The 17,778-nt window shown below is 39.5% G+C and overlaps 1 protein-coding gene across 1 annotated transcript in view; it reads left to right on the top strand.

Moving 5' to 3' along the window:
• The first annotated feature begins 4,380 nt into the window (after positions 1–4,380).
• The window catches only part of MRPS9 (mitochondrial ribosomal protein S9), a 35,284-nt gene continuing 21,886 nt past the window's right edge, over positions 4,381–17,778 (top strand). The window contains exons 1-2 of the mRNA XM_054385105.1: positions 4,381–4,461; positions 11,598–11,777. Coding sequence (XP_054241080.1) covers positions 4,381–4,461; positions 11,598–11,777 — 261 coding nt within the window. The remainder of the gene's footprint in view (positions 4,462–11,597; positions 11,778–17,778) is intronic.

The following is a 17,778-nucleotide window of genomic DNA, read 5'->3' as shown; positions in this document are numbered from 1 at the left end:
TTTTAAAAATAAAATTGTTTGCATTTAAGAAAGCATGACTTCTGTATACGTCTGCCTCAAGGTTTTCATTAGTGATAAAAAAAATCAATTCAATACAATTTTTATGTCAGAAAGCACACATATGCCATAAAATATCTAGAAATCACTTAACTGGAACAGAGTTAAAATACTGCAGAATTCTCTTCATTTTAACATGCATTTTGTTTTATTTTCAACCACATACTGATCAGCTTCTGAAAGACAAAGCTTTCTGCCAAGTTACCCTTCTCCAGTGGTCTCTTGAGCTGAAACCTCCATTTTTTTGCTGAACACCGGATCTGGGTGCTCCTAAACTTCACTGGGTCTAAAGAGAAAGATTAGGCTCTGAGGAATGTTCCCACCATGCAGACTCTGATGCCAAACCACTCAGTCCCTGGACGAGTGTTGGTGATGTCTGTCCCTTTTGGTACAGGTGCCCCAGTACTTCAGCCTAAGGAAGAAAGGTACAGGTGAAAGAGAACACAAAGTAGTTTCTAAGAATAACTTTACTTTAGAATTTGAAAACAAATCTCCTCTTTTGTTTCTGTTTAGGGAAAAGCACTAAAAAAAATGTAGGCATTTCTTCAGAAGTGGATTTAGATTATAGCATCCTGAGTTTTAACTCTTCTACAACTATTTGCTTTGTCTTCCAATTCATAGTCCCACCCTCTCTGCTGCAGATCAGCTTGCTCTGTTGCAAGGCAGCATATCCTACCACACCTTCCATGAAGTCCTGCCTTCTTCAGTTTTTTGTAGATCTAAGCCTAAGATACTGCTTTCAGCTCGTTGCAGGTCAGGACACATTATCAGGAAAGTATCTCTGTATGTCTGCCCTTTCTACTCTTCCATAAGCATCTGTCATTGCCCAGTGGTAGAATGAAGCCATCAGGCTAAACAGACCAAATTTGGTCTGACCAAATACTGCCATTCTTGCCATCTTTTTGTCTGCATCTATGAAGCAGTGAGATGGAGATTCATACATCTCCATCGCTTACACTAGGATACCTGTTCCTCAAGCAATTTGTATTCACGCTATTCACAGGAGTAACCTGAACACATCTATCTACATTCCCACCTCTGATTACAAAAGGACATTCCAAATCTCACTGCAGGACTGTCTGCATGTAGGTTGGTAATGTGAGAAATAACAAATTTGGAGTGAGGCTCAGCCTTAGGTTTGTGCTCAAGAGTTTGCACACACTACAGATGGGTCCCTCAGGCTGTCCCCTGACCCATGCACGTGGCAGGCACAGCCTGGCTTCCTTATTTTGCATTCAACAATTTTTCACTTCAGAAGCACCATTTTCTTAATGTCTGGCCATCCTTCAAAGACAGCACTCCAAAGCTTTTTATCATCCCAAACTACACGCTTTACCCTCATTACCTAAGTCTCAAAACAAAAGCAGGTAATGCACCACAGGCAATAGTCCCCAGTTATGTGACTACATACAGCATGATTGGGAAGTTACTTGAGTATGTGAGTAATTAGGTTCACAATTTGATCACATTCTCAGAGTTGAACATTGCCCAGCTAGGTTCAGGAGGACATTCCTGCCACACAAGAGACTAAAGATCTGCAGAGGGCTTAGCAAAGCATCAGGATAGTTTGCATGGATTAGGTAAGCATCTACAGTCTGTCAACTAAATGCAGAGATAGAAAGAGAAGCCCTTTGGAGTTAATCTTGGGATAAGAAGATTAAACACAGTTTTCTTGCATTTCGCTCCACCTCAGTCTTAATAAACTTTTGACAGAGGGATGGGGATGCAAGGGGTTGAGCATGTAAATATCTTCCACTTATTTTTATCTTACCTTGGCTTGTGCCAAAAACTGATTTTGAACTGGCAAACCCAGACTTCTCCTATTTGAGGAAAGGTGGCAATTCTTCCACTAAAATGAACCTTTCTGGGACACATTAGCTGCACCCACCATAGAAGTATCTTTTCTTCAAAGTATCCCAACTAGTAACTACATGCACTCACATTCAGATATAGGATCAGTCTAAAAATCAGTCACCCAGGCATCTCTGTGGAAGTGTCTTCCAGTGACAAGCAAGTCCAGGTAAACTCTTTGGCGGCAGCAGCAGGATGGTTGGGAAACATAACTAAATGAAACGTGTACAAAAATCTTCCACCTTGAACGGGCAGCCATTAATTTCTAAGGAAAAAAATCTGAAGACCCAAGAGAGACACAACATGGTCCTTGTCATTAAATGCTGAACTTCACCTATACCATAGTCTCCATTCAACAATTTTTGAGAACAACTTTGTACCCTCAGACATGAACTCTCATGTCATTGAAAACATGCTTCAGACTGCAAAAGTGCTTAGGATTTTTTTCACAGTGGGTACAGGAGCAGACAAATTTAGGGAGTCAAGTGAGCTGGATTTACATCAGTTTCCAAGTGTAAGTGGATGGCATTTTATAGGTGGTCCTGCTCCTCAAGTTTAATTGACAATTAATTATATGTGGGGAATGAAAACTGTTCACTTCAGAGGCACTTTGTTTCTGTAGAGCTCACAAGGATGAGAGATAACAATTGCTCAGAGCGGTGAGGACTGAGGAGTTCCTCCACTACTGAATAAAGCCAAGGTGTGGGGCAACAGATGGCAGATGAGATTCACCACGGGCCTTGGAGCAGGCCATACCATCTCCGGCTTTCTCTGCTGCTTCAGCTCTGCTGGCTGCTCCAGGAGGTGGGTCAGTGGGACTGTGACCCTAACCAAGTCTTCCTTCTCTTTTGGAGAAACAGCTGGTAATCAAATGCCACCTCTATGCATTCTGTGCATGAAAGCATGGCTGTAGTTCCCAGTAATGGGCCAGATGTACACAGGACAGAGCAGCTCACTGCTCTCATTTGATGCAGCATTGCTTGCATTCACTTTTATGTATCCATGCGAATAAAACTACCGATGTTTTCATTTTCACTGTTAGTAACTGTGAGAATAAATGCACCTTTCTAGGCAGCTTCTCCTTGACCTCCCCCCAAGGGGGACTTCCCTTCCCATAGCCAGTTTTCTTATACCTTATTTTATATGCTAGGGAGGAAATGCTATTTACATGTGGGGAAGAAGCAAGAGCACCTGTGAAAAAATGAAAAGAAAAAAAAAATCCAGAAAACAAGAGATTTACTTTCTGACTTTCCTCTCAATTAATAACTGCTCCTAGAGAGAATAAGGTCCAAGTAAGTCTGAAGTAGAACGTCTAGAAATTAAGTTTTAATTTAATTTTCACTTTTCCCGTGGTAGAAAACACTACTACCAAAATCTGATCACCTCTAAGGGCATATATTATGTAACTTGGGGGAATGATGAAAATTCTCAAGTTGTGAAGGTTCAGCATCCAGACTCATGACACCTTGGAAGGTGACAGTATAGATACCAACACCCCCTAGCAAAAGACAACAGCTGCACCTACATGAAAGGAGATTGTAGAGGGGGTTGCATAGGTCTCTTCTCCCAAGTAACAAGTAACAGGACAAGAGTAAACGGTCTCAAGCTGCACCAAGCGAAGTTTAGGTGTCATATTACCAAAAGTTTGTTCACTGAAAGGGTTATTAAGCATTGGAACAAGCTGCATGAAAAAGTGGTTAAGCCACCATCCATGGAAGTATTTAAAAGATGCGTAGATGTGGTTTAGCAGTGACCTTGGCAGTGCTAGGTTAATAGTTGGACTTGATCTTGAAGGTCTTTTCCAACCTAAATGATTTTATGACTCTATTTCTAAAAATTTTTTTCCCCACTGATAAAACCCCTAGTGCTAGCATGAAACATACTTTTTGCTGCAGCTATCTAGGGTAGTGATGTTGCACGAGAAACAGAATCATAGAATGGCTGGTTCCAATCTGCCTGCAGTGAGGTGGGACATCTTTAACCACATCATATTGCGAAGGGGCCCGTCCAGCCTGACCTCGAATGTTTCCAGGAATACCTGCAATTTCCAATGCTACCTGTGTAAGCACGAATAACAACTTTAGCCTTTTCCTTCAGAGGCGTGTTCTACCGGAGTAAGAGTCCATCTCTGGCGTCAGGCACACGCTCGGGGCCTACTGCTGACCTGGTCCATGGTGCGACCATACTGCAAGTTATAAAACGTAGTTTTAAAGATTAGTGTGCATTTTAACAGCACCGCTGTGATTTACGTCCGCGACCAGCCACCCTCCCAAAACACGCCCCCACGGCGCCAAGAGCCAGCCCAGCTGCTGGGCCAGGCGCAGCGGCACCGCGCACAGCACAGTGGGGGTGAGCGCAGCGCGCAAGCGCGCCTCCGGCTCCGCCCCTCTAGTCTCCCTCGCCAATCGGCGGCGCCGGGGCCTTCGGTGGCGAGCTGCCCTGCCCTGGTGGCCGGGGCGGACAGCTGAGGGCATGGCGGTGGCCGTGGCGCGCGTGCTGCGGCTGGGCGGCCGCTGGAGTGCGTTGGCACCGCCCGGCGGCCTGCGCGCCCAGGTGAGAGCCAGGCTTGGCCCTTTCTCTATGGCCCTCCGTGGTCCAGGTCCGCGGGCTCCGCTCTGGGGCGGGGGAGTGGTTCTCGTGCGGTGGCAGGACGCAAGCGCGGAGGCTGCGGGAGGTGGAGGAGCGGGCAGCTATGGGGCGGATTCGCGTGTCCGCAGCTGCTGCGGAGCAGGGATGTTCATGACGAATTGACAGCGCGCTCGTTTCGGAGTCCCGGGTTGTGGTGCCGCTTCTGGGCGGCCGGGCCGACGGAGCGGAGGCCTACCGGGTGCCGGCGGTGTGTGCGCGGGGCTGGCGCCGAGAAGGGGCAGCACTGGGACGGGGAATGTAAGAGCCGCGTTCAAGTCAGCACGTTTTTGAGCAGCGTTTAATGTAACGAAAACGCGTAATTAAACTCTGATTTATTGTATATGTATCACTAGAACAGAGTCCGCCTTGGTGAGATCACTGGGAATACTGGGGCTGCTCTGGAGCCCTCAGCACAAGAAAGACAAGGACCTGTTGGAGCAAGTTCTAGAGGAGGGCCACAAAAACGATCAGAGAGCTGGAAACATATATGTGAGGAAAGGCTGAGAGTGTTGGGGTTGCTCTGCTTGGAGAAGAGAAGGTTCCAGGGAGACTTTATAGTGACCTTTATACGTAAAGAGGGCCTGTAAGAAAGATGTGGACAGCCTTTTTAGCAGGACCTGTTGTGCTAGAACAAGAGTTAATGGTTTTAAACTGAAAGAAGATAGATTTAGACTAGATATAAGGGGAGAAATATTTTACAGTCAGAGTGGTGAAACACTGGCACAGGTTTCTCAGAGAGGTGGAAGATGTCCCCTTCCTGGAAACATTCATGGTCAGAATTCTGAGCAACTTGATCTAGTTGAAGATGTCTCTGCTTACTGTAGGGAGTTGAACTAATGACCCTTAAACGTCTGTTCCAACCCAAATTATTCTGTGATTCTACTTTAAGATATTTTTCTAGGTAGATCGTCTTAAATTGTGTTTCATCAGCAGGTAAGTAGATAATGAAATCTCCCAGTTCCTGCAGTGGAGAAAGAAACGTGCTCCACAAGTGCTGTAACTTCTGATTGAAGAGAATTACCAGTTTGTTTTGAGAGATACTGGTGTTCAGCTGATTGCTGTTTAATTAAAATGCTTAGCTGCTGCCAGTATTGAGGACAGCCACTGTTTGTGGAGTGGTATTTGATACACCTGTATGTATATTTAATCAGTGAGCAGCAAGTGAATAAAAAGGCATTCTAGTAACACTTTTAAGTTACAAAGTAATTTAGGATAATAAGGACTGAAGAACTGTTCAGTGACTGAACTAAACCAAACCACGAGGTAAGGGAAGATAGATGTAGCAAAGAAGTGAAAGGTAATACTGGAAGGGGCAGTTGGAACTGTTCATAATGGTTACTTGTAGATTAACTTTACCCATCAGGGATAAAGAAAGACCTGGTGCCCGTGTGAGCAGTTCTTTTTGCAGCAGCCCGAAATAAGTTGTCCAAGGAATGAGAATAAGTCTGAAAATAGTTGTAATGCTTGAATTCATGTTCTCAGTTGGAATAGTTTCTGTTGCTTTGATTATACTGTATCAAAGGTGTGATTATGACTGTGACTTAGCTTTCCTAGCCAGGAACTTTCTTGAGTTTGAACTCAAAAATTGATCTTGAAGGAGGAGCCATTGTAGATGGTAAGGTTGGAAGAGGCCTTGAGAGATCTGTCATCAGTAACTAAGTCTATAGCTATATATTAATCATCTAACTGTCTGAACCAAAGGATATGTAGGGAACTAGTGGAAGCAGGGCTCAGGAAACTTAGAGACTCCTCTTTCCATAAGTTGCAGTTAACCTGTAAGACTGTTTGATGAGGATATTCAGGATACTAACCACTTATGTGAATTCAAAAAGAAATTTAAAAACCTTGGAAGGCAATTCCACTGAGGACTGTTAAGAGCAAGGTGTCAGCATGTCTCTGAACCACAGACTGCTGGAAACCCGGGAAGCGTCCCTTGAAAATTATCACTACTTGTTTGTACTCTTCTTGTGCCTTTGAGACTGGCAGCTGATGAGGACAGAGTACTAAGTTGATGTATCATTGTTCTGACCTGCTATAACAATTTCTTACATCAAGCACTTACCTGTCCTTACTGTAAGGGAACTTCTTTTATGATGCCTGCCCTAGAAATCTCTTTCTAGAATTTAATTCATTACTTCTTGTCTGTCTTTGTCAGAGAAACAGTTTTATTTCTTGGATTGTTTTAATGTATTTGAAAGTATCTCACGTTGAGATTGTAAATGAGAGAGAAGCTTTGTAATTCCAGTACCTCTTAGCTTTGACTGAAAAACAGGTTTAGTTTCTTGTTCTTCTGATAAGCAAACTGCAGAGACCAGAATTTAGAAATTAAAAAAGATCTAGCTACTGTCAATCACTTATGTGACTGAGTATCTGGTATCAACAGAAGAGTTCAGAGTACTGTGTATGCTATTTAATTTGCTTGGGTTGGGTACCTTTTCTAAATCCCTGAGGATGATGTTAATACTGATATCAGAAGGTGATGATAGCACTTCGGTGAATCAGAGCTAAATGCTTGGGAGCAGCTTTTTTGTGCAGTTGAAGAGCCTGTTGTTATTCAGTAACTTGTGTCTCAAAGCAACAGGGTCTAAATTTTCTGTTTCCTGTTACACTTACCTGGCACTCGCCACGTATCTGTACATTTAGAGCTATCTTTTATTTGCGTAGTATACAGTGTGAACAAAATTTGATATGCAAGTGTGGTCCAATATGCACAGAAAGTAGATTTTTCTGGGTGGGGGAGATGCAGTTTTAGAGCTACCTGTCAAGAGACTTTGTTTTGGCAAATTTATAGCTGATTTCATGAAGTATTTAATCAGAAGAAAAAGTAGTATAAAAATCACTTATGTTTGTTTGCTGACACCTTGTGATACTTTCTGAGATGTTTTACAAATTGCTTCTTACATCATAAACCTGATACTGGTTCACCTAATTAGTTGGTAGGCCAATTGAAACCTGAGGTAACATAAATGTTGAGTAAAGTAATTAAAACACGTTTTTGTAACCCAGCACATTATAAAGCCAAAACTTGCCTGTTGAACAGAAAGTAATTCTGTAGAAACTTGGGATGGGTTCGAGCACTTGCATTCTGTATGACTATGACGTGTGTTTTCTTGTGTGACAAGTCACCAGAGGACAGTTGTCTGTCTTGTACATCTGTGGGGTTCAGTAGCACTAGCTGTGCCAATAATCTGATCAAGGAAGACAGGGCAGCTTTAGTCCTTCATGCTGATGTGGTTATACAGCTCGAGGTCCACGTGTCCTAGTGAAGTTCTATTGTGAAGATAACTTTTTAATACAAATTTGTTTATGCGCTGCGTGATTTCAGAAAAAGAGGTGGTTCAAGTCTGCCAGCTTAAAGCCATGGAAGCAGCATGAAAATGGTGTAACCATGCATGCCACATCATTTGGTGTCTTCTTCAATCCCTGTAATTGTCATGTTGTCAAACAGACAATATTTTCTCTTGAATTTAAGCCTCCTGTTGTTGATTCTGCTTCTCTCCCATTCCAGAAGTACCAGAAGCTTGATTCCTCAGTTAATGACCTGTGTTGATTTCATATCTGTATAACTCCAGTGAAGCAAATAAACAGGATGAGTTAACAGAGGTGTTCTTTTTTCCTTTTTTTTTTTGTTGTTGTTTAGTTGTGGTTTTCTTTTTTTTTTTTTTTTTTTCCCTGCTGAAGGAAAATATGCCAGAGAAGTTGAAGTTGTCTAAAAATGCCCTCCTCCCCCTGCATTTTTAATGAGGCAAACTTTACATAAGCTGATTTCCTATAAATTTAAGATCCCCCTGGAAAGTCAGGATTTGCCAAACAGCATTTTAGTACTAGGTTTCCTGGGAAGGAGTTGGGAGGGGATGGTTAAGACCAAGGAATTGTGTCCAGAGATAAAGGCTTTCCTTTCTCCCTTGTCCTAGTGGAAGAGTCTGTTATTTCAGGAGTACTGCTAACCATTATTCTGTACAAAAACTGGTGAGGCTCCTATCTGCAGTAATGCTTTCAGAAATGTGTATAGAAGGAAATGCAAACCTTGGTGGTTTCCTCTAGGAAGCAGAAGAGTGTGCTTTCTTGATTGGCTGAAATGCTAGAAGCATTTAGCTGTGCTTTGCAGTTCTTGCCTGTATCACCCATGAAATGGTACTCTTATCCCAGAAGAGGTACCAATACAGTAGATAATAATTTGCATAAGAGGCTGTTTTCTAATTATGAACAGTTTGTGTGTCCAGGGACTTTTGATTAGTGCCAAACTGAAGCTAGGGAGGAATATGAATAGCTTGAGGGAAGAAGGACAAAAATGAGAAAATTACAATAGAAATTGACAGAAATAACATGGAAGGTTAGTGGGGGTTCTTTTTTGTTTGTTTGTTTTGTTTTGTTTTTTAAAAAGTTCTGTTTAAAGCATATCAGAGAGAAAGCAATTTTGGCCAAGTAATAAGGAATCATATGTTCGTTACTATTAGTACTATTAAGTAAGACAGGAGATATTTTTTTTTTTCTGAGGAGTAACTAGGAGAGACTATGCAGTTACCTCTGCTTTCCTTAGTGTTAGATTCTAAGAAATCACCAGAGCACTGACTATGGAAAATGTGTACATTTAACATTTTGATTGTCTTTTAATTCTGTATGTGTCAATGTAACCTCGCAGAAAATAGGAATGTTTTATAAATAGACAAAAAAAGGGAGGACAGACCAGGACTAGCATTGCATATGATACATACAAACTGTGTAGACTACAAACCAACAACAGATTTTTCAACACCAAATTCTACTTTGGAGTTGGTTTTAGATCTTTCTTGGGAGAGGTATTGGTGGTCTTTCTGAGGTACGTACCCTGGAAGGCATATCTTTATGCCACATTGTAAAAGGAAAGAGGGTCAGTTCTTTCCATCTCAAGTGAGTTTGTTATTCAGAGATTATCTTGCCTTCTGTATCGAACCATATTGAATTCATAGGACCTGTAGTGCATCACAGGCATGTGCTATACATAAGCTTAAGGCACAGTACTGTAATCTTTATTCCAAATAAGTAAGTGGAGGTGTTATACGTTGAAACTTGAGACAGCCATGGACAGGTAAATTGATCATGAATAGCTTTACAAATTGGTGAAGAAAATTGGATGTGTTGCACTGGTCCATACTAGGCTGCCAGATGTCAAGAATACCAGCTAGGCTCTGAAATTATAAGAAAAGCTGTGTTTCATTTCCAGTTCATGTAGGACTTGACCATGTAATATAGAACATCCAAACCTTCTAGTCACAAGAGTTTGTGTAAGCCAACTCCTGTTAAGTAACAGAATGTGGAACACTCTTGTGTTTGTCTTGCATCTTGTCAGCTTGTTTTGATGAGATGTGTGTTTCTGTCTTTGTGGTTATAACTGTCTTTGTGGTTTTGAAGGTTAGTGTTGTATTAGTTACAGAAAGATAGCAAGTATTTTATGCTATTCATTACCTCACCTTTGACTGGTAAAATCCATCAAAATAGTCAGCATGTCTAAATTGTAGTTGCGAGAAGACAGTTGTTTTCTCTTGGACATTTAATCATTTCAATCATGTTAGCTTTATTCCATTGCTCATAATAAGAATGCTAACTAGTTCACTTCGCTATGCATGTTTGAGTTTTAATGTTTGGGTAAAGGTAGACTGAGGCTGCAGCCCCAGGAGCAGCGGATGCAATTTAATAATTTGCTCAAACAAATGAAGATAAAAAGAGGACTTTGTTTCTACTTCCCCACTCCCGGTTGTGTGGTTCAGATACCTTTTCAGGTCACTTTTGGCTCTTTTCACTGTCAAGTTACTTGGGCTTACCAGTTCAGGTTATAACTGCCCACTTGTTGGGAGGATGCAGAAGCTAGTGTTTTGCATTTCAGGATCTGAGCTAGCTTGCAGAAGGGTCTGGTGCCAGAGTTAGCACTGGACAAATGAAGGAGGTGGAGGAAAAAGGAATTGCAGGGCTGGACTGTGAGATATGCTTGCTCTGCCTTGTGAAACTGCACTGTCTACTCACAAACCCAAACTGTGGCATGTTGAAGAGACCAGAGAGAAGTGTCTTGATGAATAGAACTGGGTATTTTTCTGATTCAGAAATTATTCTTTTTCTGTCTTTGTTTTTCTGGCTCACACACCCTTTTTTCTTGTAATTCCATCCCTCCTCCCACCCACAAAGACCAGACAAATAATTGGTTCTCATTCAGTTTCTGGAATAATTAAGATGTAGATTTCTGTGATACTAATGTTGGAGAGACAAAATAGTGCATAATATTGGCACTAGGCCAGATCTGGGACATTTGACTCTGTCAGTGAAGCTCCAATTTGTATGGCAGAGAATTTGATGGAAATCAGTCATCTTAACTCCTGCTTGTCTTAATAGAAATAGAAGCCAAAGCTGTATCCCACAAAACTCAAAAGGTAACTGTACACTGAGTTATGACTTCTGAGCATTGGCTCAGTAGTACTGGCTGGTGAGAACCACCTTACCAAGTTTCTAATTATTCTACCTGAGTCAGGAAAGTAGCTTAAGAACCATTCTGGCACTGTGAACAAGGAAGGAGTGCACCATAGTCTTTCCAGACAGAGCCTTTAGTGGTATTTGTGCAGCCACATGTTTCTGAAAGTCTCTAGAGAGCTGCCCCGCAGATCATTCTTACACTTTGTTGTGGGATACCTTTAGGTGAAGGGAAAACCTGCTTATATGCTGATAGATTTATTTATTTATTATAAATTAAAAATAAAATCTTTTAAGAATGCATCAGTTGGGTCAGTGCTGTTTTGCTTTTGCCGGATGTGCCTGATATGATACTACATTGCTTTCCATCAGAAAAATCATCTGAATTAATTGTACTGTGAGAAAATGCTCATCTTTTAGAATATGTTTATCTGTTTATGGGAATTACGAGATTGGAAGATAATGGTTTCATGCATAATGCTGTCTTTTCTAATTTATTACAATCATGTGTTCAATCTTGTAATAGGTATGAATGGTTTATTATATTATTCATTTTATTTAGAGCTCACTGTGCCAAAAATACAAAATAAATCTCTTGCTTTTCTCTCTTTTGTTCTGGTTAGAAGTTAAGGCTAATCTATACCACTACAGCAGTGCAGAGGAAAAATATAGGAGCCTCAGGACCTGAGAAGTACACAGAAGAATTTATTGAAAAACAGATTGAAGAGTTCAACCTAGGAAAGAGACATTTAGCCAACATGATGGGAGAAGATCCAGAAACTTTTACCCAAGAGGATATTGATGTAAGTACAGTTGCTCTGTTGGAGAAGTAATTTACTGTAGAGTTTCAGATATTGAAAGCACTTTACTTCAGCATGAGCCCCTCAGCTCTCTGTGAATTTTAATCAAACTGTCAGAATAAGAAAGAGTGCAACTATACATTGCAAACATTCAACTGTGACTGTGAATAGAGATTCTAACCCTGGTACCATGTGAGGTCAAACATTACGGTATAGACCTGTATACCGTATCTTGCTAGAGCACAGTAGGTTGTTTTTAAAAGTACTAATGGATAATCTCCTTGATCTGAGGTTTTAAGAGGCACTGTAAAGCTTTGTGTAGCACTTTGAAATGTTTACCCACAATTTGACCTGCTGTGTATATTTAAGTCAGGTTTTCTTGTGTGATACTGTGATTGCTGGTAATGGAAATTAAATTTTATAGATAGTTTTATAACTAGTGCTGTGGTTTAACTTATGGATTTTAATACAGATGTGAATTTAAGCTTGTATCAGTAGCTCCATTTCCTCTGATAATTGACAGATGAGTGGCCTCCTCTTTCTCTGTGTCATTTAGGCTCATGTATAGATACGCTCCCTTTCACTCAGCAAAATGTTTTGTTGCATGTATATATTTTTTTAATGTCCCACCTGGTCTTCACTTCTGTCATTTCTGTCTTATTTTATCATGTCAGAGGTAGGGAGAAGAAATGTCATTTGGTGACATTCATTTAGGTGAAGCTGTGTGAAGTCTCATAGCTGAAGTGTTCTCTGTGCAACAGCAGCACTATTACTATAGGCATGGCAGCACAGTGTATCAGCAGGGCCCTAAGGGCAGATGAAGTAATGTGGTATGTGCCAAAAGAGATGTGGGTTTAGTTTTTTTTCAGGGCAAGATGATTGTTTGTTACCCTTCTCAATAGCAAAATTCTGTCAGTGTAGCTATGTCCACATAAGAGGTCTTGACAGCGTGCTTATGCCAAGAAAGCACTGCATCTGTAGGTGGTGATACAGGCTGATTTCAAACACATTTGACAGGCTTCAAAACTAAGTTCTGAAAACTTCTCTGAAAATAGCTAGCAAAGTAGAGGAGAGACTCACAGTAAATGGCCTGCTGAGAAAAAGGCTGAAATAAAACTTGATTTCAGGTATCAGAAAATCCATAAGGGAAGCTTGAGTTCGAGTCACAAATCCATAGGAAATCAAGCTTTGGGTACAAAGCTATGCACTGATACCATGACTACTTTCATTCAAAATATTAAATACCACCACATTGCTCTTCTACAGACAAGTGCTAACACTGAGACCCTGCCAGTGCCAGTGTAGAGGGGATAAGGTCCTGACAGCAGTGCAAGTATTCATCAAGGCATCTGGGTCAGCACTAATAGTGGCTTGTTTCTTTACATTGGCTTTCTTATTTCTGTACAGACTATAGAATTTCCTCCTTAATGTACTTTTCAGATTTTTTTTCCTTACATTTAGTGACCTTTGTTTTGGAGTTACTTCTTTGTATTCATGCATTGGCCTGCGATTAGAATACCTCTCAGGTTAGTGATGATGCTAATTTCCAGTTTACCCAAAAGGTTAATTGTGGGAGAATGCATTAGTCTGCAGTCTGGCTTCCTTCCTTGATAGGTTCTAGGGTGAAGGCTTACAGACAGTAAGACTGCAAGAAATGGAAAACAACCATACCTAAATAGTGGTTTATGTGTGAATCCACAGTACTATGATAGTTTGCACAGATTAACTGAGCTGCATCATTAGTAAAAATAGATTCATTCTGAAAATTAGCATTTACACATGCAATGCAGGGGACTCTGTCTTGCAGGCTGTTTCTGAAAGGAATGAGAACTGGAGTCAGAAGAGCAGTGTTCTGTTTGGTGACACCAAGTATCTCTGGTACATTTGATTTTTTTTTTTTCCCTATTTCATCAGGTGTTGGAAAATACTTAAGAGTGTGTAATAATGTCTGCTATGCATAATTAAATTTCTGTTATAAAAATATAAAAGCTGCTTAAGCACTGGCAGGAGAATTATCAAGCTTTACATTTCGAGCAGTAATAATTCTTTCTGATGAGTGCTTATATACCTCCATGTCTTCTACCGTTAATCAGTCTGCAAAGTGTATTTCAAAAGTAGACATCATGGGATTCTGTCCTTCACTGGAGTCTTAGGTATAGTTTAATAAAAGCTAAACCTTGTGAAATTTCAAACAGGAAAATAAGTTGACTTACTTGCTAATCCTTCTGGATGTTGTGGAAGCAAAATTGCCTCTTACTGATGCTTTTATTTAGGAATGAAAAGTTAAGCTGTGCATTACAACTGTATTTCTAGAGGAGAAAAAAAAATCCAGCAAATTGATATATAACTCTTCAGAAGTCTACCAATTGCTTTTTAATTGGTATTATAGACCTCACTCTGAAGCTAGGATGTTTTATTTCTCCTATGCGTGCATATGTGCTATGAAGTTTTTCTAATTGATTTGCTTTGCCCATTCCATTTGATGTATCATTTTTCACAATATTTCATAATTTGTGCTCATTTCTAATGAACAGAGTCGTTAGGACAGGCATGTCTAAGTACAACTGACAGCTAACATTAGGTGCCAGATGCAGTTTATAAAGCTATGTAGAACTGCAGAGAACAGTTTAAATAAATTAGCACCTGTACATTAGTCTCACTTGCTGGTAATTTATAAGCGAATCAGTAGAGATGACATTTAGGTAAGTCATTGATCAAGTTAACAGCTGCATACCCACTGCCCAGCTGGGATACCTAATTAATAGAGATTGCAGTCCTGACCTAGTGCTTTTTCCCGGTTGAGTCTGTAATCCTTTTATTTGGTGATTTAACTTTAACTTATGGTTGTGGTAAACAACCCAGCTTCATTTTCCACTGTCAGTTCTGTGATATTCTGCTTTAAAGCCCAGAAATCTAAGTAAGATTAATATAAGAAAAGCATCTTAATCTTCATGACCTATTTATATACCAGTATTTTTATTTTTCATTTTTATGCAGTCTCTAAATGCTTTCCCAGATATGAGCTCCTCACAAAGCGATACTCATTCCCCATAAGAGTTAGTAAAACTTAAAAGCTAGAGACCTATGTTATTGTTCTCTTGTTGTCTGCCTTGTGACCTAATAGGTTGTTGTCAAGCAGATGAAATAATTTGAATCTAAAATAACACATTTGTCTTCACTAGCATAATATAGTTGTAAAAGTACCAGTGAGGTTCTTGGCTATGAAAATTTTAAATGTGGAAAAACTTCATTCCTCATAGGGTATAGTTTTTTTTTCAGTAAGTTAAGACTACTTTAATAAAAAATAGGATGTATTCAGTTGCTTTTAAAAGTGCCTCAGCATATTTGATTCTAAATAACATTCAAATTTTAGCAACACAAAGTGTGAGAAATGAGTGAATATTGGCATATGTAAAATGTCAGGAATGTTATTCAGAACAAAATGAACTTCTGAACTTTGTTGTCTGCAAGAAGAGTGTGCTGTCCAGCATTGTTCTTACATGAAATACTCAATTTTATATTGTCTTTTTTAAATAGCTGAAGCTGGAATTTAAAAAAAAAAACTTTTTTTTTTTCCCCCTGAACTCTGTATCAGTGTTTTTTGTGGTCCATCTGAACTAAAAACTGTTGGTGTGTTTCTGTGGTGTGGCATTTTTTTTTCTTTGGGGGGTGTGTGTGCAATGTTAACTCAGTATTTGGTAATGTTTTGGAAAGTTGAAATGAACATAGAAATTATGACTTTCATAGTTTTTTGGATTTTCTTTTTGCTCCACAAGATGACATAACTTTTAGATACTTTTTAAAAAAAATTAATATTAAAAAGGCAGTTTTCTTCATATAATGCTAGTGGGTGGCTTGGGTTTTTTTGCCCAAGTGGTGAGGTTAAAATGCTTCTATCACTGTGAGCTTGAAGTTTCTTTTTTGTCTAAGCTAAAATTCAGCTTTAGTTAAACACTGACAAATGATGGGGGTGGTTTCAATAAATTGTAGTATTTAGTTGTTAGAGGAGGATTTTGGTTTACAAGGTAAACTTAGGTGTGTCTTTTTTTTTAATTATGTGGTTTTGTTAGCTTTTCTGTCTTGATTAAAAAAAAATATTTCAGAGTTAACATTTCACATCCCATTTTCTGTTTCCTTCATTCCTGGTTCTACCTCAAATATTCTGAATTTTGAATGCTGAAAACTTTTGAAGAATAAGTATCACTTCTCACCTCAGTGTTTTGGTGATTAAAGTTTAGTGTATATTTTAAAAGGAATGATTTAGATTCTTGAGCCCTCTGACAAAAAGAATGCTGCTGCAAGAGAACCCCAAGGTAAAGGTATTTTATATTGTATTTTAAATTTTTTTATTATTACTGTTTTCTACAAATTACCTTTTCTCCCTGGTTGTTACTTTTTGCACATGATTCAAGGAAGCAAAATTAGTGTAATGTTTTGTTTGAGCTATGGATTCAGCAAAAGTGTGGGAATACACATGGGCAACGTTGATTTGGCCTGCCAAACCTCTCTCATTTAGGGCAGGTTAAGGACTGAATTGTCTCAGTCTCTTTCCCCTATCCCAGTATGACTCAACTCTATTTGAATTGATGTACTGAATTCTTCTCAATACAGTGGGGAAAAAAAAATCCTTGTGGAGATAGCTGATTGCTTGATTCAGTTAGCCTTTGATGCTTGAGAAAGTGAGTGAACAAAATGTCTTGGCTCGTAGATAGATAGGAAGGGAAGGAGGGTCAAAAGTCAGCATGTGCAACATATACAATGAAGAGGGAAAATCAGTGTGTCGGAAATATGCTGAATTTGCATGACATGCCACATGGATTGCTGGACAGGTTATTTTTAATGAATTGGTTTGCATGTTTGAAGATCTGCCGTGTATGAGGGCTTCTTTTAATAAGGATGGAAGCTTGTTCTCTACTCCAGCTGGCTAGAATTCAAACTTACAGCTGCAATTGAAAGATACTGTGGTCCTATGAGTAGTATGTTGAATCATCTGATCCCTCAACAAGTGATGATATAACAGAATTCCTTCTAGTTTGTTATAGGAATGTTAAGCTTGCCACCACAGTTCAAGAAATAACCTGATATAAACTATTTTGTTGTTAACACATTTGTGATGGTCTGCTATTTTTTTAAAATGTGATTACTGTGTGGGATTTTTTTCTTTCCTGTGTGGATCAACAGTAGAGCTTAAAAACAAACACTTCCAAATCCTGGAATGAAATGGCTAATTTTTTTTTTTTTAAGGAACTCATAGCAGAAGCAGGTTGTATCCATTTCATCTTTTTTGAATAGCTTAGGTAATTATTTTTTTGGAAATACCATTGTGTTATTAGGTACCAGGGATTTTTAATTGTTTCTGCTGAAAATAATTACAGGATTCAGAAAGCTGTGTTTTATGCTGTTGCCATTGTCTTCGGAAATGATTTCACAAATAGCAGTGAATAGTAGCCCAGAACCTATGGAGGCTAGAGTGGGGTGAATGAATCCTGTATAGCCAAGATGATGGCCTGAAGAAAATAGTTCGTGGTCATATTCAGCATATTCCCTTTCTCATCTAGAATTCAAGTCGAATTAGGCACTAGAAGGAAGATATAGACTATGATCCTTAAGCTGAAAACCACATCTGGAATGGAAAACTGTGATTAAATCTTCGGAGTTCTTGGGAACTCTACTTCTATCATTTGAACTTTGATTATAAAGTTTTAAAGATATTCTACCTGTTCAGGAAAATGTAGAATGTGCAGTTAATTCTCTCCAGGATTTTGACATAAGAGACATGGAGATTCCTGAAATGAAGCCTGTGTTCCAAATCTGAAGGCATTGTCAAAAGATTGCAGGAAAATATTTCATGGTTATTCATGTGCTCCAGCTACAGTATGGAGAGCCTAATTCTGATGTCATTCCTAAGGCTGATGTGCCATCTTTATCACTTGTACACAGCAGTGCTGAGAATTACAGCTTTTCTGAAGGACTCCTTTTCCACAAGAGTGAAATACTTGTTTAG

The sequence above is a fragment of the Indicator indicator genome, chromosome 1, assembly GCF_027791375.1.
Source record: "Indicator indicator isolate 239-I01 chromosome 1, UM_Iind_1.1, whole genome shotgun sequence".
In the NCBI taxonomy this organism is placed as follows: Eukaryota; Metazoa; Chordata; class Aves; order Piciformes; family Indicatoridae; genus Indicator; species Indicator indicator.
Note: the sequence above shows the minus strand (reverse complement) of the source record. Positions and strands in the feature narration are given on the sequence as shown.